Source organism: Megalobrama amblycephala, linkage group LG1 (assembly GCF_018812025.1).
Source record: "Megalobrama amblycephala isolate DHTTF-2021 linkage group LG1, ASM1881202v1, whole genome shotgun sequence".
Lineage (NCBI taxonomy): Eukaryota > Metazoa > Chordata > Actinopteri > Cypriniformes > Xenocyprididae > Megalobrama > Megalobrama amblycephala.
In genome coordinates, this window is record NC_063044.1 from 59,446,092 (window position 1) to 59,472,359 (window position 26,268).

General features: G+C 38.0%; 1 protein-coding gene across 5 annotated transcripts; it reads right to left on the reverse strand.

Moving 5' to 3' along the window:
- Positions 1-2,212: 2,212 nt before the first annotated feature.
- On the reverse strand, positions 2,213-25,193 carry brsk1b (BR serine/threonine kinase 1b). Of its 5 annotated transcripts, none has more exons than XM_048205532.1 (19): positions 24,779-25,192; positions 19,435-19,529; positions 18,974-19,059; positions 18,671-18,811; positions 17,614-17,730; positions 17,500-17,533; positions 17,315-17,383; positions 17,039-17,185; positions 14,775-14,806; positions 14,151-14,315; positions 12,485-12,582; positions 10,521-10,671; positions 9,666-9,726; positions 8,580-9,186; positions 8,444-8,492; positions 7,136-7,259; positions 6,799-7,012; positions 6,628-6,717; positions 2,213-5,635 (listed from the first exon to the last, which is right to left on the reverse strand). In XM_048205532.1, the coding sequence occupies exons 2-19, from the start codon at positions 19,438-19,440 to the stop codon at positions 5,418-5,420; spliced, it is 2,409 nt and encodes an 802-aa protein (XP_048061489.1). In that variant the 5' UTR covers positions 19,441-19,529; positions 24,779-25,192; the 3' UTR covers positions 2,213-5,417. The 5 variants fall into 5 exon arrangements, with proteins under 5 accessions (XP_048061489.1, XP_048061482.1, XP_048061498.1 ...); XM_048205525.1 differs by lacking the exon at positions 24,779-25,192 and adding an exon at positions 21,215-22,987; XM_048205541.1 differs by lacking the exon at positions 24,779-25,192 and adding an exon at positions 21,215-22,979 and having other exon boundaries at positions 8,580-8,865.
- Positions 25,194-26,268: the final 1,075 nt, after the last annotated feature.

Below are 26,268 nucleotides of genomic sequence, written 5' to 3' on the forward strand. Positions count from 1 at the left end.
TATTTAAAACACACCCTTGTTTTACCTTCTTGGTAAAAAATTTAATAATAAACATATATACCATAAAAATGCATTAAAGGGATATTTCACCCTAAAATGAAAATTCTGTCATCATTTACTCACCCTCATGATGTTACAAACCTGTATGAATGTCTTTCTTCTGCTGAACACAAAAGACGTTGAAGAATGTTGGTGACCAGACAGTTGACGGTAGACTTCAGTAGTATGTTTTCCTAATATGGAAGTCAATGGCTACCATGTTTGATTACCAACATTCTTCAAAATATCTTCTTTTGTGTTCAGCAGGTTTGGAACAACATGAGGGTGAGTAAATAATAATAATAATGCATTTATTTTGTATAGCGCCTTTAAAAGTTGCTTTCTCAAGGCGCTTTCCAAGAAAGCTGTACAAGAAAAATACAACAATATAAGACAATATATTATTCAAATCAACAAGAACTAAATCACAAAACAATCAAATAAAAGAATGTTTTGAGCAAAGGTTTAAAAACAGCTAAAGAATTGGCATCCCTAATGTCAGTTGGGAGAGAGTTCCACAGTTTTGGAGCATATGTTGAAAAGGCCCTGTCACCCCTGGATCGTAACCTTGTTTTGGGGACAGCTAAGAGACCGTGCTGAGAAGATCGTAAATTGCGAGTTGGCGTGTAAGATGTTAAAAGATCTGCCAAATACTGTGGAGCTAGACCGTGCAGAGCCTTATATGTAAACATTAAGATTTTAAAATCTATACAGTATTTAACAGGAAGCCAGTGCAACGTCTGCAAAACAGGGGGTATACGGTCGCCAACCCTAGCCCCAGTTAAAATTCTAGCTGCTGAATTCTGCAAGTATTGCAATTTTGTTAAGAGAGGATTTGGACACTCCAGCAAGGAGAGCAATACAATAATCAATTTAACAGAAAACAAAAGAATGAATCCATTTTTCAGCAACAGAAAAGGACAACATAGGTCAAAAATTTGTCAAAAACAAAAATGAGGTCTTTACCGTGTTCTGGACAAAAGTCTCGAATGACAGAGTGGCGTCAATGATAACACCAAGATTTTTTAGTTAGCTCTAGGGCAACACCATCAACTGAAATATCTATAGAAGCAGCATTTCTCAGTTGGTGGGGAGAGCCAAGAAGCATAACTTCAGTTTTGGAGCTATTCAGACAGAGAAAATTCTTAGACATCCATAACTTAATCTCAGAAATACAGCTGGAAAGATGAGGGACATCCACAAATTGACCAGGTTGAGGATGCGTATAAATCTGAGTAACATCAGCATAGAAGTGGTAGCTAAGGTTAAGGGATCTTAGTGGCTGACCAAGAGGATAAATATAAATGCTGAAAAGCAAGGGACCAAGAACTGAGCCCTGTGGGATACCAGTACAAACAGAGTCCACATCAGATCTGAAACCATCCATAAAAACGAATTGAGTGCGACCTGTAAAATATGACCTAAACCAATCTAGGGCAGTTCCAGAAACACCAAAGACAGTTTCCAGTCTATTTAGTAAAAGCATGTGGCCAACAGTGTCAAAGGCTGAACTATGATCGAGTAAAATGAGAATCGAGAGAGCGCCAGAATCAGAAGTCATCCTAAATGATGACAGAATTTTCATTTTTGGGTGAACTATCCCTTTAAGAACTATGATATTATCTTCCTTATTGATTGAGGTGTTCATTTTATGTTCTTTGTATTTCAATGCAGTGTTGTTACTTCTAAAAAGCAAGTTGCACAACAGAAAAGAAGCATGAAAAATTTGAACAATGGGTAAATAGAAAACTTAATAAAATAAATGAACTTAAAGGTGCTCTAAGTGATCCTGGGTGGAGTAACTTCCTGTTGACGTTCGAAGTGTTGTCAAACGAAACAGAGGCTAGCTAGACCCTCCCTCCTCCTCCTCCTCCCCCTCCCCTCCGTGCTTCCTGAAACAGTCATGAACACGCATTTAAAATCATTCTTGTCGGTTATTGGCTGGAGCAGGTTTATTATGTTTGGTGGTCCAGGCTGCACCAGTTTGTTTTTATTGCCGTTTTCGGAGCTTGTGGCGACTACAGAGACCGCATTTTTTTACAGTGTGTTCAGGGGACAGGCAGCTAGCGGATAGTGAGGAGATGTTTGCTGTATGTGACAAAAAATGTTTTGGCCTAAAAACACGTGACATCGCTTAGAGCACCTTTAATATAGAAAACACAATGGCACAGAATAGTTTTTGTATTGTTTATTGTTCTTTATCACAGGCAATAATAGTGCACTTTCATTTTTTAAATTATAACACAGACATTTATTTTCTCGTCATTATTTTTTCCCTCCAATTTAATGACTTGCATTTCTTATGAAAAAATGTTCCTACTGTGCGCAATGGGGAAGAAAGAGTACAGCTTTACAATCTTAAGAGGAGTAATCAGTTATGACGACAAAGATAATCAATAATCATCAGGTGAATATAGAATGGATAAAGAATGAAGATACGAGTAATATTTTCTGTTTACAATGAACAGAGGTGGGGGAGGGGGGTGAGCATACATTGGGGGCAGGCAGGGCATATGTATATAATGAGAGAAGATGGGAGGGGTGGTCTAAAGTATAATTCTATGACTGGGGGGCAGGACGAGGTATATAATGTATGGTAAATAAGTGAAGACTAACAATACATATGAAATGTGATACGTGTGCTGTATGTGTGAGGCGAGTAACAAAAACGGAATATCATTCAGTGCATAATGTGAAGGGGAAGAGGAAGGGATGGACACACAGAGCAGGAGAGTGTCATGAACACAGAGAAAGTATGTGGAGTGTATTTCACATTCACTCAGAGCTGGTGTCCACACAGTCTGTTTTTGCACACTCCCAGACTTACCCTGCCTGAGAACTAACAGAACTGAACATAGAACATCTTCAGGGTTTTGCTCTGGCATTTCCTCTGCCTCTGCAAGTGACTGGGCATGTTTGAGAGCGTGCATGCTGACCGTTTTTGTATATGTGGACTTAAGGCATTTGGAGTGTACTAAAATAAGAACATACCCCTTATTATATCTAATGAACAATGCTCCTAAACATTCAACAGTATTGAAATATATTCAATGTGCTATTCGAAATCAATTCATGGTGATGCAGGAGCTGCTTGATGACTACACAGTTCGAAGCTCAGTGTACATGTATTTCCGCTAGGCTATTTTTGGGCAAGAGTGGACGTGATGGCTGCGGGATGGTGGCAGAGGTGGGACCAGAGCAAAACCTTGCTTTGCATTTAGTGCTCCTTGCGTCAGGAAAAGAGTGGACCAGAAGGTGGGAGAGAGAGTGGAGCATTACGGTCAGATTCTGGGCTTCAGGGCAGAGGCTCATTGGAGAAAGAGCTTTTAAGTGGATATTCAGGATCAGGTTCCCCTCATTCGCAAATGTAATGAGCTAAAAAGCCCCACTGATCCTGAGTCTGCACTTAAGAGAGCACTTCACTGATTCCCATGGGTGGGCGAGGAAAGGGACAACTATTTGTTTGAATACAATTCTCTTTTTAGGACAGTGCATTCCAGTATCAAAGTCCAGTTATCATTCATTTTGTTTCATATTGTCAGTATTGAGAAGGAGAGTCTTCTTGTGTGTGTGTAAGTGTGTGTGTGTGTGTGTGCATGTGTGAAAAAAGACAGAATACTGCTCGCATTTCGTACGAAGGGCTGGCCCGGTACGCACGAGTCCGAAACTTTGGGCTCTTGTCTGGGTAACATTCTCAAAGATGGAGAGCGAACAGAGAGGGCCTCCTTCTCGTTCCCTCTATTTTGTTCCTCTGCTTCCATAAGGTTCACTTCAGTCTTTATGTTATACATCCTTAAGGGTTTTGAAATCTTTTCCCTGTGGGAGACATCCGAGGCATGGAGTCATTGCTTGATGGAAGCTGTTCTCCAGTATACTCCTTTGTGAGTTTGCTTTTTTTTAATTCAAAATGAAATGAAAATGAGATGAAGAAAATTAGGCTGTTGAAATGGTTTTTAAAATGACATTTGCAGCATACAAATACAAATAGGAAGTTTTTCTGCCATTTTCGAAATTGCTCATTTTTCCTCCCGTCATTTTGACTTGAGCAGCTTGAACACTAATAAATAAATCATTTAATTAATAAATAAATAAATAAATAAATAAATGTGTCTTTAAATAAATCAATTCAGATGTAAATATTTCTATTTTTGTTTTTTGACATTCACTTTTTTCATTTTGTTGATGGTAACATTTCACATCTCAGCTCAAAAATATAATATAAATATAAAAGAGGACACAAAAAAGACTTTTTGGAACTTCCACTTATGGAAGTTCTACTAGGAATCAAATGAGAAGATGGTGGAGGCTAAGACATTTTCCTTCTCGTTGTCTCTTAATATGACAGAAGAGAGTGACTGTGGCTATTTTGTTCCTCTTGTTCGGTCTCTGTGTGAACATGTCATAGGAAATCTAGATGCCTGCTCATCCCTCTGTGCCCTGCTTAGTGAGTGGGGTGGATCTAAGATACTCTGAGAACTGCAATGACGTACAACAGCCTAATCTTTACAATTTCCAACAGTAGCTTCCATTGGGCAGCTCTCCACTGCGTATATGACGCTGACTGATTTTGGATCTACAACATAACACAGAGTTCAGGATCTACAACGATAAGTGTTTAACATAGCCTATATTTCCAACACTTAACATCTCACTAAAGGCATAATCCGACCTCAGCTCATAAAGCTATAGTCACATAGGACCATAGTAGCATTTTGGTTGCAAAATTTGGATTCCAGTTCTAAAAAAAAAAAATGAAAGAAAAAAATCCTACACTTTTCTTTAACTCAGTGTTTTAGAAATCCTTTTTTGTGCTCCATTTGGTGATAAGAATGAAGAACTTCTCACTTTTTTCCTATTCTGTTTGCTTTTCTCTACCTCAAGCAGCTCAATGTGATTTTCTGATGGATCATTGCTTATGATAATGATTATGATTATGATAATGATGATGATAAGTTTGGGAGACATTCTTTCCTGTCCCACTTGGTGTTTGTTCCTCGGTTTGTATAGTTCATTGCCATAAGATCACTTGATATGACCATGGATGTCAAACTCCTTGTTTGTAGTGTACGAAATAATTTGTAGCTAGGGTTTATATTCAGCGATACATCTCATTTTCACTTTTCAAATCATTTGTTCCTAAAAAGGATGTTGTATTTTTTTTTTTTCTTCAGATGAATATTTGCATGTAAGAACACTTCCATGTGGATACACTCCTGACCGTTCTGTCGCAGTTGGATCCCAGGGTTTCCGCAAGTGATGTGAAAATCAGGGCTGAGTATACCTGTTGTGTGCAGATGGACTTTGAGGGAGTCATGTCTGGGGGGAATCAAAGGAGGGGTTTGTCCCCACCCGCTCAACAGCTTGTCTGATTAGTTCACTTAGGGCTGAGACTGGGTCCCGTTTGAGGAAAGGAGGCGAGTTTTATCCTTGCCAGACCCCTTCCTTTGTAGAACACTCGCACTACCACCAATACTGCTCCCTTCTCCTCGATCGCTGCGCTCTGCTCGCTCAACGCGATCACCTCCGCTCTCCGAGCGATGAGAGTTCTGACGGGTCGGTGTGCTGGGTGGGCGAGACGAAAGCCCATTTTTCTCATCTGGGAGAAGAAAAGAAAACATCAGGGTGGGAGTGTGCTTTGTGGTTGAAAACATTTTAATTCAAATACAAATAAAAGTTGACTAACTCATTTAATTCAGTTTAGTTTTAGATTTTGATACATGGTATATTATAAAAATTTTAACATTTCACTGATAGAAATTCAAATAAATGGACAGATCTAAAATCTAAACTAAAAATGGCCACAAATTGAATTTTAGTTTTTGATACAAGGTATATTATGAAACATGAAACCTTCACATTTCGACCTGCATTATGCAAGAAAACATTTTTAAATGACACCAGTTAGCTGTCCCAGAAACAAAGTCTGACCCATCTGACCCAGTGTGGGAGACAGTTTTTACATCTGTGCCTGTGGGAGTATTAGTGGAGCTGGATGATGAAGAGTGAAGAGAGTCACTTCCCACCCTTGCCCCCAACTTCCTGTTTTCATTTTGTTGTCACACCCTGCATCCCAATGTGCATACTATCCTCCCTAAATAGTATTGAATATTACTAATGTCACATACTATTATATATAGTATGGACATTATGGACATTGGGACACAGGCACAGTCACTGTTTCATTGATTAGTTCACACCTGTTTCATACTGAGTTCCATTATCTTGTGTATATAATCCCTTCACTCCTCTCAGTTCATTGTCTTGTGTTGGTTGTGCTTAGAGCACACCGTTTCCATTTATTATAGTGTTGAATATCATTTTTGTTTTGTTTTAATAAAGTTAAGCTGTTTATACAGTCTGCTACACTCTAACATTATAACTTTGGCTGTCCTAAAATACTACAACTAAAAATAAAATAAAAAATAAATAAACAAACTAGCATTGAGTTAAATCTATTGCACATTAAAATGCAAAAATTTGAATAAAATTACAGAAGTAAAAATTAGTTAAAATAAATGATTGTATACATTTAATGTTTTGTGAACAAGTGCATGTTTTTGGATGGAAGTGTAGGTGTGGAACATTCACCTGCAAGCGCCTGCACAGAGGGCTGGTCGTGTGTACTGAGAAGCTGAGCTTGAATGGTCTCTACCACTCTTTTAAACCTGCGACTAGGACCTGCAAAGCAATGTTATTACATTTGTAGAAATGGCAGCATGTGCAGACACAAGACACAGGCTCTCTCATCTTTTTAAATACCTGATAACAGGGTGAAAGTGACGCTGTAAATGCCAGTCTCCCTCCTTCCCTCCCTGTCTCTCTCTTTCTCCCTCTCTCGTTCTCTCTCTCCTTCAGAGAAAGCGATATCAACCTGAAATTTGACAGGCTTCTGGAAGACAGACGGACCTCCAGAGGACTTGTACTCTGCCCGGAAACTCGTCTGAGAGATCACACTGTGACTCAGGGAGGGAATCTAAAGGAGAACAGAGACGTACATCAAAGTTTGAAGCTTCAAAAAAGAATGAACAAAGATTTTTGAACTGAAGAGGAAGATGAAGAGGAAAAGAAATACCTAACATACTAAAAAGATACTAACTGATAGAAAGGCATGGACAATATCGGCCTTAATAGAGCTTAGTGGTTTGTCTCTGATCACCACAAAAATTTGCTCTTCCCTCTCCAGACTGATGAAATTTCCAAACCACGACTTCTTTGCCAGCCTATAGCAAAAGATAAAAATATATGCAGATAAATAAACAAAACACATACAGTACACATTATTGCTGCTGCTGCATGGCTCTCACTGTACGCAGAATACACATTAGAGACTTTATAGCATCATTAATGGATTTAGCTATTTGGTTATCTTTAAAAAGACAGAAGCTAATTCTGCAAGTGCACAAATATACTGCCACCGTAAATCTGTCTTCATTCCTAGAATTATACACGTTCAGGGAAAAGTAGCCAAATATGCTGGAAAAGCATCAAAACAAACACACTGGATCATAGGAGCAGGTTGTTGCTGTATCAACACTGCATTTATGGTACATAGCACATGTAGATTTAAAGATGCACCAATATTAAAATTCATTGTCAAAACAAATGTCAAAATTCAACTGATTTAAAATGGCTGATTTAAAATTCTATTTTGTCTAAATGAATGTAAAATTAAACAAAAAACTAAAATCAGTCATTTTAAATTTCACAAGTGAATTTAAAATTCACAACATTGGAATGAACACAGTGTTATTTTAGTGTTATCTATGTATTATTATAGTATTTATTAATTTTCTGAAATATTTTATTTTCAGCCTGTTTAACTGTAGCTATTTTTTTTTATGAACTGTACACCTGGTTTCACAGACAAGGCTTAAGCTAGTCCTAGACTAAAATGCATATTTGAGCTGTTTTAACTGAAAGCAACTTGCACTGACATACCTTAAAATATGTCTGAGCCATTGTCTTGTCTCAAGATGCACACCAGTAATGTTTTATTTTTTCTAGTGAACTTTTATAAAAGCTACTTAAATGCCCTACATGCCTAATCCTGGCTTAATCTAAGCCCTGTCTGTGAAACCAGGCCTTAGTACTTCAACAAACATATTTTATTTCAGTTTTTTATTTCATATTAGGTTTGTTTTTTATTTCAGTATTTTTACTTCTTTTTTATTTTAAAGAACGAAAATCATTTTTAATTGTTTTAGTTAACAATAGCAACACTGAGATTTGCTAAATATTTCATTTAAACTCTTTTTTTGTATGAAAGATGTACTGTTACATTATGGCAAAGGCAATCTTAAAGTAAAAATATGGGAAATGAGCATGAACAATATGGCTATACAACTAAATGAAGAAAAAAAAACAAAGCCAATAACAGATTTTGTTTATTCCTCTAAACACTCACTCTGGGCTGGACTCTGGAGTTAAACTGGACATGTCTTCTGATGTAGGGACTAGTGAAACAAACAAGAAAGTCAAAAATGTTACAGTGACGTTTGATTAATTAACAATAGTAAGATGTCGGTTGAAGCTTCTCTCACCCTGTAGCCTTCGGCGATGGAACCGTGGCGATCCTAGCAGGTTGTTCTTGAAGGAGTTGAGTCGTGTCCTCCAGTGGGCTGAACTACTGGCAGCCATTCCACCACTTCCCCCAGGACTGGAGGGTGGGGTTAGGGACAGGGAACCACCACCCACACCACCACCACCTCCTTCAGCTCGTGAGGAGGAAGAAGAGGAGGAGGAGGAGGGCGGGGTGGGTGGGGGGTGCTGGGGATGGTGCACAGGGGTCCCCAGAGGGGTGGGGAGTGGGGAGCCCTGTGGGGTAACCTGCGACACATGGGCAGAGTTAGGATAGATGGTCTTAGTGACAGACTTCAGGACAGAAGGAGCAGGGAAGAAGAAGCGAGGGATGGGGGACAGGAGCGGAGAGGGGGAAGGCGAAGGAGACGGAGGAGTCTGCAGGGGGAGGGACTTCATAGACTGCAGGTGGGGACGGTCAGAGGCTGCTTTTGAGGGCAGGGTCTGGGTTTTTTGGTCAGGTACACGTTGGGATGCCCGGGGTGTGGTGGAACTTCCTGCTTTGGGGTCTTTAGACTGGGCGGTGGAAGCAGAGGTGACTTCAGTTTGGCTGAAAGTGAAAACTGGGCTCTGACAGGTAGGAAGAGAAAGGATAGAAGGATGGAGAGGGAAAGAGGAATGGAGAGATGGACACAGCAATGGTCATGAGCGTTAATGAAAGCTATGGTATATGATTATTAACATTAGAATTCAACTGAGAAGAGTTAGGAAAATGATGCATAGCTCTTTAGTATGTGAAATCTAGTATAAATTAGTAAACAATAGTTAGGATGCAAAACTTGCAAGTTAAAACATGCTAAATATATTTGTGTGAGTGTGCGTGCGTGTGTGTGTGTGTGTGTCTTTGGTGTGAATAATGACTCCAGTATGAGGACAGTATGAAGTAGATGAACATAAAAAGAGCAACTGAATCCAATTCAGCTTTGCTATTCATACCACAATAACAACAACAAGCACAACAATTTTCACCATTGTAAACTGAGCACTGCATAGTGGTATTTTACTTCTAATCCAATATCAATATGGCCAACAAGTGTAGAGTAACTTACTCGAGGACTGCTGAGGGGACTGGATGAGAGGCCGGTTGAAGCTCCGCTAACTGACCGGGACCTGTCAGAACACCAGGACATATCAGTCAAACACCCCTTTATGTTCATGGATATGTTTGTTTGCTTAGATATACACATTTCTAGTGTCAGTAAAAGTCTTAGCAACTGTGAAAGGAATTACTCACTTTACACCATTCACTAGATACTTGCTTTCCACTCACTGATCTCTATTTATATATAGACGGTTCATATGATATTATCTATATTATAAATCAATGTTTTGTTTTCACCTTGTTTTAAATCAACACTCAAACGTCACACAACACAGGTATCATCTACAATTCTAAGTTTCCCACTTCCCATGACTTTGCTTGGTCATTCATGTGCTGAGAAATCATTATTTTGACATTATTACAAGGGCACATGAGAGACAGGAAGGGGACACCACAAACAACATAAAACACTCTTTTCACAGAAGCCGTGTCTCATTGACCAATCAGAGATTAATTTATTCACAACCAGTATTTAGCAACTACTTGTCATCGTGAAAAATGCCCTTTACTGTTTACTTTACATTTTTTTAAATGACAGTAGAGGAATTTTATTTAAATTTAAACTTAATTTTGCTATTTCAGCACATTTATACTGGATTGTGTTTGATTACTGAATAAGGCACAAATTTGCACTAAAATATACACAAAAGTGGTGCAACTCATTTGTGAATTCGCCCCGTAAGGTTTTACCTGCACATTTTTTGGAAGCCACTTAAAGTTGAACAGAGGACACATGTGGTACATCAAGCCTGACTTTCAGATGAAGGTCATTATAAAATCATCTTAAACAGTTTGCATGTACCTCTGGCTATGTGCAGAGGTATCCAGTGCTCTGCGGGGAGGTGTTGGAGAGCCCTGGTCTGTCACACTCAGTACCTCCAGACTCTTTCTCTCCGGCCGACAGCGCCCATGACGGGTCAGCATGGGCGAGTCCACCCGCTTACGGGGAGGATCTGATTACACAACCACAACAACACACATACACCCACTGTAACACAAACATCTACTGTGTACACTTCATGAACAAGTCACATGACAAACCTTACTATATCCAAGATGGAATCTAAGGTTTGTTTTTTATATATAACTATATATAAAATATACAACTGCAATGCAGCAGAGATTCTCTGTATTACAGTGTTAGGAGGGAAATTAGCATAGAAGCTGAAAAAGAAGTCCTTTTCAGTGTGTAGATGAGAGAAAGAGCTTCTAAGCAACAGGGTAAATAGTATCTGCATACAACATGGCCTATATGAGAGACGAGTCATGACATGACAGTGAGATGATAGACAGGTGTTATTAGTCAGGCAGTAGGGCTGCACGGTTTGAAAAAAATCAGATTGTAATTATTTTCTTATATTTTGACAAGATTCTGTCAGATTTGCACTGCTGTCAAGGAGTATGTTTGATTCACTGTGTTATGGTTTGGTTCTGTTCTGTTCGGTTCCCGCTTTCCTGTCTTCCCTTTACTTGTTTGTTTCCATGATTTTTGATTAGTTACATACCTGTTTCTGTTCAAGTCAATGAGCTCACTCTGTGTGTATATATAGCTCTTATTTTCTGTTTGTCCCTGTTTGTTCTCATTTCAGTGTTAAGTTGGTTGAGTGTATCTTGTTTTGTTTATATTGTTAAAATAAAAGAACTGCTGAATTAGAATCTCTCCTTGATGCAACCAACTTGAAAACTGCAATATAATAAACATTTAACATCTTACAATTTGCTGCAGCTTAGATATTTAAGCAAAAAGATCAAAAAGATTCAAAATCACAATGAAATAGGGTGTGCAAAAACTATAAAATAACAAGTGAATTACTTTTTACATTTCTGCTTGGACTCTGCTCTGAAAAATAAGTCTGAAAAAGTTACTGTACACTTTAAGGGTTCACAATTGGGTATACTCAGCAAAAGAAACAACTCAGACTCTTTCAGTTATCAAAAAAATTGTTCTCTTTGCTTTTCACATTGTACCAGAAACTTAAAGGGAAATACATTTTTTAGTCCCCTTTTAAGTCTCACTCTGCTTTGCATTTACAGTTTTTTTTTTTTTTTTGTCCCAATTAATGTAAATAATAAATTATTATTATTATTAGCTTTTTATTTTAGAGTACAATAGTAATTTTTGTAGAGTATTTTTTTATTATTATTTTATTTTTGGTGGAAAACTGCTTGTCATGTTAACATTTACATGAATGTAAAAAAAGTGGATCTGCCACTGTTCTCAGTGCACTTTATGAATGATTTACTTAGATTATTTCAAATTTTATTGTGATTAACTGTGCAGCCCTATCAGGGAGAGACATTCCTTTCAAATAATACGCCTCTAAATAAACACAAGTTATGTCAGTAAATAGTAACATGAAAAATCGTGTCAGCATTGATGCCAGATTGACAACTTTTTCTCAGCAAACAGGAAGTCCCGCTCTGATCCAACCTGCAGCACCTGTTCTCCCTCTCACTACACTGCCCTAAAACAACCACGTGCTCCGACTGCCCTGTCAAGCTCTTAATGATGATGATTCTCCACCTTGAAGTCTCTTTTTAGTCCTGGTCTGGTCTTGATCAGTTTATTTTGGGGAACAAGCCCTCAATATGTTACATTTACAAATCACTGACGTTTGCCTTAGAGCCCTTAAATGAAACTGGCTTACTTTCAGGCCTAAAGCACCAGCATGCTTTCTAGGTTACCAACTATTCTCATGGCGTTCAATGACTAGATTTGAATGTTACAGCAACACACACAGACCTGAACTCCAAAAATGTACTCACCAATATCATTTCTAGGGGGAAGATGTTCATCTTCATAACTAGGGTAACGCTCCTTTCTGTCCAACAGAAGGTAGTAGATCAACTTCTCCTGGTTTTCTCTGGGAAGGGAGAGATGCCAGTCAGAGGACCCAAATGATGTTTATTGTATCGACAAAAGCATTCTTTAAAATATTTTTTTCACAGAAGAAAGCAAGTCATCCAGGATTGGAATGAGTGAGTGCGTTTACATGCATGTCCTTAACACGATTATGCTTAATAAGCCGACAATGCACACGATCATGTAAACGTGTTAACCCGTTTTCCTTTATCGGAGTAAGGTCATAAACAGCTTAAGCATAAACCGATCGTCACAGCTAGATTTTTGCCCCTTACACCATTTTTGCCCAGCATGTAAACGCATTAACCTGCTATCTGTTGGCTTTTTGAAGTGCGCACGTGTGATATGTGACATGTGTCTGTGGATTTAAGCACATCCAGACAGAGCGAGCATTTTGCAGTAGGCAGGAGGAAATATATTGCAAACTCAGACTCTTTCTTGACCCAAAAAATGATAAAACTGCATTCTCATCTCGTGCAGCAGCAGAAGAAGTGGTTCAGTCAAAATGCTGCATCTGTAACTGCATGAGAGGAGAATATATGAGCCTTAAGTTTCCCGCTGACATGTTGCAATACTCTTCTTCTGTTTTTAATGCTTTATTTAACATCACAACTGAATGACAAACAAAAATATATAACAAATGAAACACTCAGAGTCAGATACACAAATTGTTATGTTTTAACGTCACTACCAGGAAATAAGTCACCTCTGATAACAGATCACTCTAAATTTCAGAAATGTTCATATAAAAATCACACAGTTAGCTAAAAATGTATTAATTTTAGGCAGAAACCATAAGCTCATTTAAGTAATTATTTTAAGTTGTGAACATAATGATTACGATACATAGAAAATTTAGCATTGGAGCATGTTGTTTCAGAGTTTGCATCATCTGAAGTCCTCGCAGGAGTTAATTATTCAACTTAAAGTTATTGAACAACAAAAATGTAGGGCGGGACTTGATTTTGTCCATTGGGAATTGATTGGATCTCATGTGAGTGACAGGTTGTCAAACCATCACGCCGCAAAACGTCATCAGAGAAGAGATACATAAGAAATTATAAGAGATACATAAGAAATAAGAATGGAGATAAGAAATGCATAAGAAATAAGAATGGTGACTATTTGAACGTGTTTGAAAACTTGTTAAAGCTGAAGTCATGCGCCACAGCTTCCAGGTCCAAACGCTCCATCAGATGCCAAAAGAAAACAACAAACGGTGCTAATATACACTCACAATGTGATGTAATACTACCAAAAAATCTCCATACCAAAATCCCAGATGGCCAGACAGTGATTCATTTATAAATCGCTAAAATATTTGTGTCCGGGATGCTGTGAGCACAGAGACTGTAGTGTACACTATACACTACAAGTTATTTAATGCATCGCTTAAATGTCTAACATGAATAAATAGTGCTCATAAGAATACTATAATGAGATCGTATTCTCAAGTGAAATGAGTTGGACCCAGAAGCAGCATTTCTTACGTCACAACTTAACAAACGATTTCTTTTCTGAATGACAGGCTGAAATGTCTTGAGCACACACACAGATGTTCAGACTCACTCTTCACATTGCAGGTCTCTGGTGAGCTTGACACGGTCTCTGAAGCAGCCCAGGGAATGCATGCTCTCCAGAACATCAGGGTCCAGATCTGTAAGAGACAGAATCCTCTTCACACACACGCGCCTCGGGGGTGGCTGCTCTGGACACGGCTCATTCCTGCCCCCTCTGAGACAGAAAGACACACAAACAAACCAATGTGGAGTACACATTAGATACAACAACACAAAAAAAATTGATTTTAATGGAATAGTCCTGTGGAAAGCAGAAGAATTTTTGCAGACAAAGAAAAGACCAGAAAAGCGGTCCTTATGACTTGTACGCTATATTCTAGATCTTCAGAAGACATGTGATAGCTTTGTGTGAGGAGCAGATCCAAATTTAAGTTGTTATTTCTGCTCCTAAATATGGCAATGACGTTTAATTAAAAGCAATGTAAATTCAGTCTGACTGTTACACAAAACATTGTGGAGCTTGACAAACATACTATAAACTGTTGATGAGTGAACAAAAGCTGCTCAAAGATTTTTCAATTCTGCTTTTGTATTCGATGGGGACTGCAAATGGGAGAAATTATGTCAGAATTTTCTTTTGTGATTTATTCAAGATAGCTCACGCGATACTTACTGATACCAGGGGTGCTTTTGTATTTCTTCCAACTGAGAAAAGAAAAAACAAGAATTATCATAAATATATCTTGGCAGTACACTAAGAATACTAATACTTTTATTAGCAAGTATGAATTCAATTGATCAAAAGTGACAGTATAAAGGCATTCATAATGTTACAAATGATTTCTATTTTGAACAAATGCTGTTCTTTTGAACTTTCAATTCATCCTGACAAATATGTATGACAGTCTCCACAACAATATTAAGCAGAACAACTGTTTTCAACATTGATATATATTTTCCACATATGCAGCGTCCGTGTCATCAGAATTATCCACACACACACACTGGATTTGGATTTGGCACAGGTTTTACGCCAGATGCCCTTCCTAACTCAACCTAGCACTGAGAGTTCTGGGACACACACTCACACAGCCAATTTGGCATATCAAATCCAGCTAACCTGCATGCCTTTGGACTGTGTGGGGAAAACCAGAGCACCCGGAAGAAACCCACACTGACATGGGGAGAACATGCAAACTCCACACAGAAAGGAGTCCTGGCTCACCCGGGACTTAAAGGTGATAGAGAGGGTCTTTTCGTTGACTGAGAATCCAAAGACTGTTAGTGAGTTTTTGAAATGAGCGCATGCGTAAGAACAACCCCCCTCCTTCACAGCTCATTTCAAGGGAATGCCTCCCAAAACTCGTGCACGAGTATCTGAACACGAGTGTTTACCACCGGCATTCGCTGTGTCGTGTTTTTTGGATTCATTATGTCGGACTCACCGCAGGTAACTCATAATCTGCAGTTGTTACTCCTGTCTCCTGACAAAAACATTGCATGCGGCGCCTGTGGAGTGTGGAAAGTTACTGGAGCGCGCAGCCGCGCACGTCTCTCACAAGGAACGTCACGGCAGTGATTGACAAGCCAGAGGGCCAATCGTTTACGCGATGATCGCTGATGTTTTTAAGGCCCTACCTCGTGCACAGATGATGTATATTAATATTATTACTTTCAGTGCACCTAATAAATGGTCTTTTATCAGTTAGTAAAGACAGTTTCAAGTAATATTGCAAAAATGTATAAAACAAAACATCCTCTTTAGCACCTTTAAACCATAGACCTTCTTGCTCTGAGGTAACAGTGCTATGCCCCGAACCACTGTGCCACCCATTTTCAGCATTAATAATAAGAAATATTTCTTGAGCAGATAATTATATTAGAATGATTTCTGAAGGATCATGTGACACTGAAGACTGAAGAAATGATGCTAAAAATTCAGATTTACCATCACAAGAAAAAATTACATTTGTAAATATATTTAAATATAAAAAAATAGAAAAATTGAAATATTTCACAATATTACTGTTTTCACTGTATTTTTGATCAAATAAATGCAGCCTTTTACTGACCCCAAACTTTTGAATAAAAGTGAATGTTAGGCATGCACCAAAATTTCAGCCGCTGAAAAATATAGGCCAAAAATGGCATTTTCGGTTTTTGGCCGAAAGAGAAAAAAAGCCAAAAAATATATGCCGCCCTGCCCCTCCATGTTCAGTGCTCAGGTTTCATTCTCGTACAGCTTTTCTTGTAACTTTGCGAGTGGCTCCGCTTCTGAAGATGCACAATTCTGAAGCACCTCTAGACCAGCAGGTAAGTCTGTACCGGCACCCACTTTGCTCTGCTCAATATTCTGCTCTATGCATGTGCACTCTGTGCTCAGTCGCTCATGGCCCAAGCGAATAATTTACTCATGTACCTCTCACACTCACCGGAAAAGCAAATAACGTACCGACATGAAATTTCTCTGTAGTAGACTTGTTTCTGTTTGCAACAGACTTGCTGTGCTGTAACATGGTGTGGTATAGCCATGCTGAGCAACGCTGGTAAAATGACGCTACCCTCTCATTCACTGATCCATTCCAAGCTATGCTCTGCTCACAAATCTGATAATAACAGATTTGTAGGACTATACATTATTTGGATAATTGGTTGAAAAAATCTGTTAAATCTGATTCTGCTGCATAACTGCATGAAGAATAATATATTTATATTTAATATTAATATATTTTCTATCCAATTTTAGTTACATTTCATTTATTGGCTTGTACTTTTTAAATTCAGATTCAATAAAATTATGGAATTTAATTAAAAAGTTAGTTTCGTTTTCAGTTTGCATCCAGAATTTTCAGTTTCGGCCCAGAATTTTCATTTCGGTGCAACCCCAGTGACTATATCTATATATAAAAAGAGGTGCATTGTGTGCATGTTCTATACCGTGAGGCGTTTCTCAGGGTTGACCTCAATCATGCCACGAAGGAGAGCCTGGCAGTCTGGAGGAATGAAGTGAGGCATGTGAAATACTCCACTCTTCACCTTCTCCAACAGCTGACGCAGGTTATCATGGTCAAAGGGCAACGCTCCCTGTGAGGTGAGATGTAACAATTCACACACATTTCTGAGTGCAACCGAGAGCTAGCAATTTGCTAAGTTGCTAAGGACAAGTAAAGGAGGTTTTAAAATGACAAATATAACACACAGCAAGCTTCTTACCACCAACAGAGCAAAGAGAATAACCCCACAGCTCCATACATCTGCCCGACGTCCATCATATTTCTCTCCCTGTAAATACAAAAACACTAAGTACAAATACACACTGGCTGTTTTGTTAGATGTGAATATATGAGACTTATACAATAAAACATATGGTGCTTATGCTCTAAGAGCATCATCCTTACCCTGATGACCTCAGGACATGCATAATGGGGTGATCTGAAGATACATAATGCAGAGCATTAATACTTTATCTTCAATAGCACAGAATTAAAAGCAGATAAACACAAACTACTGACCCACAGCTGGTCTCCAGCAGGCTGTCCCCAACCTGTAGGGAGGCCATGCCAAAGTCTGCAATCCTGATATTATTCTTCTCATCCAGCAGGAGGTTTTCAGGTTTAAGATCTCTGTGGCTGATAAAAAAGGACGTAATGACAGCATTGTAATATATCTTTGTATACTGTAATGCTCTTCCTAAAGTACCTGAAACCAGAATTCCTTTACAGAAAAATAATGAGCTATTTATTGTATTGTATACTTTGCTGTATGTCACAAGAATAAATTACACAATTTTGTAATACGTTTTCATATTGTTATTTGTTTGTTTGTTTATTTAATGCAAAAAGGATGCTCAACATACAAAAAATAAACATTGGAAACTATCAATACAACCGTTCAAATGTTTTGTTTTTGAAAGTAGTCTCTTATGCTTGTCTGCATTTATTTGGTCAAAACAGTAATATCGTAGATTATTCCATTTTAAAATTACTGTTTTTTGTTTTAATATATTATAATATGTAATTTATTCCTGTGATGGCACAGTTGAATTTTCAGCATCATTACTCCAGTCTTCAGTGTCACATGATCCTTCAGAAATCATTCTAATATAATGATTTGATGCTCAAGAAACATTTCTTATTATTATCAATCTTGAAAACAGTTGAGCTGCTTAATATTTTTGTGGAACCCAAAATGCATTTCTTCAGGGTTATTTGAAATAGAAATCTTTTGTAACATTATAAATGTCATTACTGTCACTTTTGATCAATTTAATGCATCTTTGGTAATTAAAAGTATAAATCTGAAAAAAAAAGAAAAAAAAGGGAAAAAAACAGTAGTATATAAACAGTAGTATATATACAGTCATTTATATTTGAACAGTAGTATATCTGTACATATGGAAATAATGCTAGTCAACTTAGTCTTCTTCACTTGGCTGCAACTTCTCAACACATAACCACATTGTCTTAATATCGCAAAACTTGCTGATAATGCAAAAATGTTATGAAAAATTTGCCTATAAAGGAACTTGTGTATGCAGCACATCAAATAAAAAGTAAAAGTGACATTTACCATATAGAGTGACTGTGACAGAAGTCTAGCGCAGATATGATTTGTCTGAAGAACTTTCGAGCTTCTTTAGGGGTCAATCTGCCTTTCTTTACCAGGTAGTCAAATAGCTCCCCACCAGATACATGTTCCAACACTAGATACCTGAGAGAAAGACATTTATGAAACACATGAACAGAGATAGATGCACATGAAATGGTCCACATGAGCACACCTCCAGAGAATGCAGGATGTAAGTCTAGACAAGACAAGACAAGACAAGACCAGGCATGCTTCAGATGTGTGGAGAAACAGAGCAGTACTTACAGATATTTGTTATTCTCGTACACATCATACAGTTTTAGGACATGAGGGTGCTCTATTAGTTTAAGAATAGCTATCTCTCTCTCCACCTGCAGAAACGGGGAGAGCGAGGGACATTGAATGAGAGTTGAAGAGAGAAAAGGAGCAACTTTAATGTAGGAAAAGACCAAGCAAAGATGATCACTCTCTATTAGATGTGAATTAATAGTCAACATTTTAGCAATACAGTCTGACGATACAGAGCAGACATGGACAAAAATGACTGAACAAGTCTTGCATTTCTTTAGTACGGAACATAAGGGCAGATGCAGCATAAACTGTGGTTAATAAAGCAGTTGGAGTTATGCAGCTGCTGTGTCATTATTGAAGACCTACTGTAAACAAGAAAATGCTCCAAAAGCAGGAGATGACTGGGAAAAACTTTTAAAAGTTTCAGTTGTAAATTCTTTGCATGCAAGACTTACTTTCATAAGAACAGACTCTGATAGCTTTTCTCTGTTAACTATTTTTATGGCCACCTTCTGTCCTGTGATACAGTGAACTCCTAACTTCACCAGACCTGCAAGAGGAACACAGATGGTCATTCTTCATTAGATGCATTCTAAAAGTGGGCAACATTAAAATACAGATGAGATTTCAGAAACTGAAAAGCAGGCAGCGTATAATAGCAACATTCAGACTGCACACTGCACAGTTTTGTGTAATTTACAATGCAGTAATTTCAAAAATGTAGTACTACCAAAAACACTATTGATATCCAAAAAACACTAGTATATACTGTTCATGCAATCACATAAATCATTAATGGACACCTAGTCTACTTCTTAATGCATATAGGTTTACAGTATATCACTCTTGTGCACATTCACATTCAGTTTACAATGTACTGACACTGTGGCCTTTGAATTCAGAACACATCTGTGGCAACTAGCCATTGTTATTGCTCAAAACTAACTAGCGTCCTGGTTTACATGACTACACTGTAAAAACAATTGTTGGTTTAACTTTAAAAAAAGTAAGTTACCTGGTTGACTTAAAATTTTGAGTTCATTGCAATTAAAATTTTGAGTTAATACAATGAAGGCGATTGGTTTAATCAACAGAAACTCAAAATATTATGTTATCTGAATCACATTAATTATTGAAGTTGATTTGACAAAAGAAAAAATTTTGTGAAAATTATTTTTTACAGTGTAGTAGTGACTGGAATTACTTTCAATTTTACTACTAACTTTTAATACTAGAATACTATAAATACTTATTTGAATTTCTGCTAGTTACATTTCCTATTTCGTTGTTACTGGTAACAAAAAAATTGCAATTTGTTGCAAATTCATTTTAAGTTACCATTTACCAATTAAAGTTTTCTTAGTACTTAATGGTTAGACACTACCTATTTATTAAACACTGGTATGTATTCAAGTTGTTACTTGTTTAACTATTAATTACCTAGAACAGGGAGGGAAATGTTATACAACAATTTGGATAGTTACTAATTTCACGTAAATACGCACTAGTAACAATTAAATTTGCACTAGAAAAAGTACTAGAATAAACATATTAACTACTAGAATAGTAGCTAGTAATTACTAGATTATATTGAACAGTTACTAGTAAAACTGGAATAGGTTCCAGCTACAATGGAAATACATATTAGTCAGAAGTGAAAAGAATATTTGAACCACAGATTCCCATAGATTTAACTGCAAAAAATGTGCAATTTGTTACAAGTAACAAAGAAAAGAAATCTGTCTCTAACAGGAAAGTACTAAAAGCAAAAGAACAGTAACTAGTAACAGTGAATAACTGAATAGATAAATGTGGGATAAGTACCAGCATAATATAAACTATGGAAATTTAATATTGAAAAACAAAAGTAAGCACTAGTGACAAGAATAGATACTGTTGAGTTTTAATAAATTAATGAGAAAACAAGCTTTCAATCACATTCAGGCATTGAAACAATACAAATGAATCACTACCACATGAATAATAATAATAATAATAAAAAACGCCAGGAAGATAAATTAATCTTCCTCTCTCCAACACTGCCCTTATACTGTCAGTTGTGTGCCTCATTTGATTTCATCAGCTGAAATACCCCTGCACACACATTAACCGCTTTGCTTACTGCAGAATCACCCTTTCAATAGATTAATTCTTGAATGATACGCGCGAAGTAGAGCAGAATTTATCCCAATGCATTAACTGAGTGCTAATATCCCAAAGAGGAAATGCTCTTACCTGTCTGGCCCTTCCCCAGCGTCTTTTCCAGTCGGTAGGGCCCGACATACTGAGCTGCCTGACTCCCCGACAACTCCTTACTGGACATTTCGTTCGACAGCGATGTTGTGTCACAATATAAGGGGGTAAATCAGTGTATTTTCACAATGTATCCACTGGTGCCTGTCCTGCTCACGTAATAGCTCCGCCGTACAGACATCACAGACGGTGAGCGATGACACAGGGATGCTGAGGCGTGATGTCAGTGCCGTGGCCTACTCCCAAACATCTGCCGTCTCCTTAAAGTTGCCGGGAATCGATCGCTAACATTTTCCGCTCGCAAATATCAAAAAATAAACAGGGGGTGCGCGACCAGCCGAGCCTATATGCCAAATTACAGCTGTTATTGCGATTTACGCGGCCTGTGGTGTCTGTTGGATGAAAGATGAGGGGACACGATGAAATCTGTATCAGTATATGGGCTATAACACTACAGGACTAGCTACATCAGATAATAGCTGTGAGCAACAGTAAAATGATTATGAATATTGAAGATAACGGGGTTATTAGATAGCCTGGTTCGGTCATCTGTTTATATTCGCCGGTATTAAGACATATGTTTATGAGGCATCCCGTTAAAGTCAAACTGGAAGTGACCTATTTATTAAAAACTTGGCCACATCTATCCTGCGAAAGAGCCGCACATCCGGTTTGTGACACCTTACACGTCTTATTCTGTCTAAGATTTAGTGTCTCCTTCTTTTATCAGAAGTGTTATCTGAATCAATGTGAGGATGTGAAGGATGAGCGTCCCGTGCCTGATATAAACTACGGTCTCTTCCAGGCCTCACATCCGGAAATATGGGAGAATTGCACGGGAGAAAACAGCCACCCTTTCGCGAAAGAAAGCCTCAGTGTCTTCCGTCACATGAATCCGCCTATTAATCCACAGTGCGCGTGTCAAGTGTACATTGCGCTATTGTCAGATCTAGTGTTTGCCCAGAAATCCCTTTCTTTATGCGTACGGAACACATTCCTGGTCAAAAAACAAGCATCTTTAACTAGTGTAGGAGCCTCCTCTCCCCCTCCCTCCCGCTCGCGCTGGCTATGTGCATATCACAGCATCTTCTCGCGCTCTCCTCCCGTCGCCTCGGCTACCGCGCGTGGACTCATTCTCTCGAGCCTGAGTTACAGTCGCTTGAAACCGCCTGGCTTTAATCCGTTCGCCTCGGTTGCCTTGAGACCGCAGGGACAGCAGACCCTCTGTCAGTGGGGCCTTTCTCTGTTTTCTAGCTCTCACTCTCCCTGTATTCCTTTTCCCCATCCGACACGAGCAGCATCAGCATCCGGGTTCTGCGCTACTCGCGTCCCCTCCCTTTCGCGATTCCCATCGAATATGCTCGTCATAGACCCCCACCCCATTTCCGCCCGAGAGCACGTCCCTCACATTATTGAACCCATTCCGCACATTATTGTCACTGGACACACCTGTCAATTTTTTGATATAGGCTAGATAAATGTTTTCATAATATTTTTGGATTAGCTGTCTTTTTTTTTTACCCTTTTTCCCCCAAATACAACCACAGTCTTCTTAACCTTATGTATTTAGCAGACTCTTAAATGCAAAGAGGCTTGCAATAGAGGGACATAATTCATCACAGAGCCAACAATATTCACAGTAGGTTGTCAGGTTTACAGTCAGATTTGGAAACTGTATGTTCTCTCCTATAAACCAATAGTTGTTTAGGTGTTTTAGCTGGCCAGAAGCTTGCACCATCATGCACATTGACAGTCTGTGTTCTAGATTGCAGCAGAGGCTATATTTTTTGCGAAGGTTAAACATGTAAGTTTGATATACAGCATGGTATCCTGACTGTCCAATGAAAATCAAAACTTGCACGACTTGTAGACACTGCTCTAAAGATTGTAGCGTGTGATGAGAAGCGACCCATGCAGGAGCAGTATGAGACATCTATTCTAAGACAAGCTAAGAAAATTGTTGCTGATGAGACACACATTTTACATTTTAGGATTTTAAGATGTTACCCTCGGGGAGACGATTGAGGATTTTGATGTGCAAATCAAATCGCTACAAAAAATATTTTGTGCATTTAAACTATTAAATAGGGAATTGCTTAAATTAAAGAACAGGGTGGGTACTGTTCTTTTATCTGGCTTGCGGTTATTAGTAATTTATTATGTTTGTATTGTTTATGTGAGTTTAATGTTGTACTGGCTATGTCATGGTTGTCCAAGATGAATTTCCCAGCAATGGGATAATAAAATATAATCAATTCAATTCAATTCAATTCAAAAACAACTGGTTTTTGAAACATTAGTTGCGTCCCAAATGACGCACTATACACTATGCACTTATACACTATGTACTTGTGCACTATGCACTCATCCATGTAGTGCGTGAATTATATAAGGTTATTTTGTCATTTAACAACGGAGTCCGATCCTCCCTTCCCCTCCAATACGTAATTAAAGCTGGGACAGTTGAGAGCACTGAGTGTCCAACATTCCACACTTGTTTTTTCCGTTAATTTAGTGGTATTTTAAGTGCACTTTTTCTTTTTGGAATTTTCTGTGTGAACACACTACTCACACTATTTATACTTAAAAACGTCACAGAATAGTGCATAAGTATGCGAATTGGGACGCACCTATTGTCTCTAAAAAATGCTGGGTTAAATATGGACAAACCCAGGGATTCGGTTGTTTTCACCCAGCCATTTTTTTCAACCAATTTTGGATTTATTTTTTTTAGCCAGCAATATAGTAATATAGTAAAAGGCATGTTTTTGCTCACCCCCAAATAGGGGCAAATTTGTGGGGTATTATAAGCTGAAACTTGACCAGACCAGAGACCAACCTGCTGGGTTTGCCCATATTTAACCCAGCACTTTTTATGACCAGCTTAAAGCTATCTGCATGTTCCGCAACCATTTTATACTGGATAGGCCTTGAAATAGAGAGCAACACTACATGGGCAAAACTACTTTTTTATTGCTAAAATTAAAGCACCATCCCTGCCGTTCAAGATGTGAACACAAGGTGGCAGTAGAGACAAAGACAGAGGGCGTGTTCTGCAGGCAAGAGATTAATGAAAAAATCCCCCAGCAACCTAATGCGCATGTATTTTAGTTTTTTTATTATTTATTTATTTATTAATCTTACCCAGAAATATGTCATAGCGAAAAGTATCTTCTAGTACTAGATAATGCCTGTAGTCTTTGGTACAGTCAGCAGGGGGCAATGGTCTAGCTCTTTTGATCTCTTATTTAAGATATTTATTACATAAGTGAAGCTATAACTGTGAAAATATTGTGTAGGCTATATGTGAACCCCAATATATTTTGCATCTTGTGTCAGGTCAGTGGTGCACATTTGAAAGTTGTTGTCACATCTTCTGACTAGATTCAGGGTTTCTGACAGACTACTGTTATCTGATTGAGATCAGAAAGCAGGAATTACCTGGACATTCAACTCACTCAGCACTTTCACACAAATCTACTCAAGGTCAAACACATTCACTGACTTTCCTACATGCTTTACGAAGTTTTGTAAAGTTATTCCTACCTGACAGACCCTCCTGCAGTAGCACACCCTCTTATCTACCCTCTTATCACAACCGAAAATCTCTCTCTCCTCCTCGGTGTGTGTGGTGGTGTTCAAGTGTTCATGTCGTCTTTAAAATGGAAACGGATGTGGGACATTCATTGAAAGCAGGGCATAAGTGCACATGGGAAGCTTTCTCAGAGTAGGGCATTCGATATTTTCACTAGGGTTGCCAAAATCCCGTAAAATACGGGATCGTCCCATATGAAATCAAAAATGAAATCAAACCAATAGGCTACTGTACGCTATTTGTCCCATATTTTGCATAGGCCTACACATAGCTGAATAAACAATGATTTTGCAGTGTGGAGAATACTAACAGGAAATATTAAGAAATCAATATCACAAGAACTAGCAGAGAAGCTAATTTGCGGGTGATTGCATTTTAGCGTCTTTGTTTCCATAGCGACGAGATCAAGTGCCGTAAAACTGCTTTTATAAAAAAAAAAACATGTCGTGCTGAAGTCCGTCTGTTAATCGCAAGAGGCTCTGAAGAAAGTTGTTAATGGGTCTTTATTAGCGTAACAGATGATGATTAGACATTAACTTCGGCGAAGTTTGCCGAAAAACAATTTTCGCTCACGGGACTGCGGTGACACGTGATGTTAAAGCGTAATAGGCCTATTGTTTTGGGTAATCTATTAATATAATATTCCATATTATAGTTTATTTAGCTAAAGTGGGACAAAAATGACAATGCAGAGTCCTAATTTAAGTAGGCCTAAATTAATTAAAAATGAAACATTCATCCCATCCAGGTAACAGCTATTACATAGGCCTATCTCGCATTCAAGGAGGAAAATAAATATGCAAGTTTTATATAGTTCTTATTGCATTCAAGATTACACACACACACACACACACACACATATATATGAAGACTTCAGATGCAAAAGCCTAAGTGCCATCTGAAATTTTCTTATAAAATGAGCATTTTTATCAAGCTTGTATGTTTATGTTCAGTTATTTCACTTTAATGGCAATGAAAAGGACCTATTAATTCCCACTGAAGTGAAATGACTGAACCTAAACATACAAACTTGATAAAAATGCTCATTTTAGAAGAAAATTTCATATGGCACTTAGAGGCTTTTGCATCTTAAGTCTTCATATATATATCATTTTAATTTCTATCTATCTGCGTTGTTTTTTTTTTTTCAAACCATGAGAAGTAGTGATTAACTTTGCATTTGTCTATATTAAGCTTATTTGTAAATAGCGCCTTAAGTTGACTGACATAAATTATTGAAGTAAAACCATTCATTACGCAACTTGTACTTGCCACAAACTTGTTTCACATTGACACACCCCTCAATGTCACAATTTTGACACACCCCTCTTTTTTTTTTTTTTTTTTTCCTAAAATGTTACTGATTTAAAATGAATATTTCAATAACTGAACAACACATTCACGTTCACGCATGGTGCTGATGAAAGCTACTTACCAACAA

What these genes read in the sequence shown, in the direction of transcription:
- brsk1b (XM_048205525.1), bottom strand. Translation starts at nt 21,302, where the DNA reads ATGTCCAGTAAGGAGTTGTCGGGGAGTCAGGCAGCTCAGTATGTCGGG. An exon ending in CAAAAGCACCCCTGGTATCA is followed by an intron (nt 14,316 to 14,774) that starts GTAAGTATCGCG and finishes TTTCTGTCTCAG; the next exon opens with AGGGGGCAGGAATGAGCCGT. An exon ending in TTGTCCATGCCTTTCTATCA is followed by an intron (nt 7,013 to 7,135) that starts GTTAGTATCTTT and finishes GTTCTCCTTTAG; the next exon opens with ATTCCCTCCCTGAGTCACAG.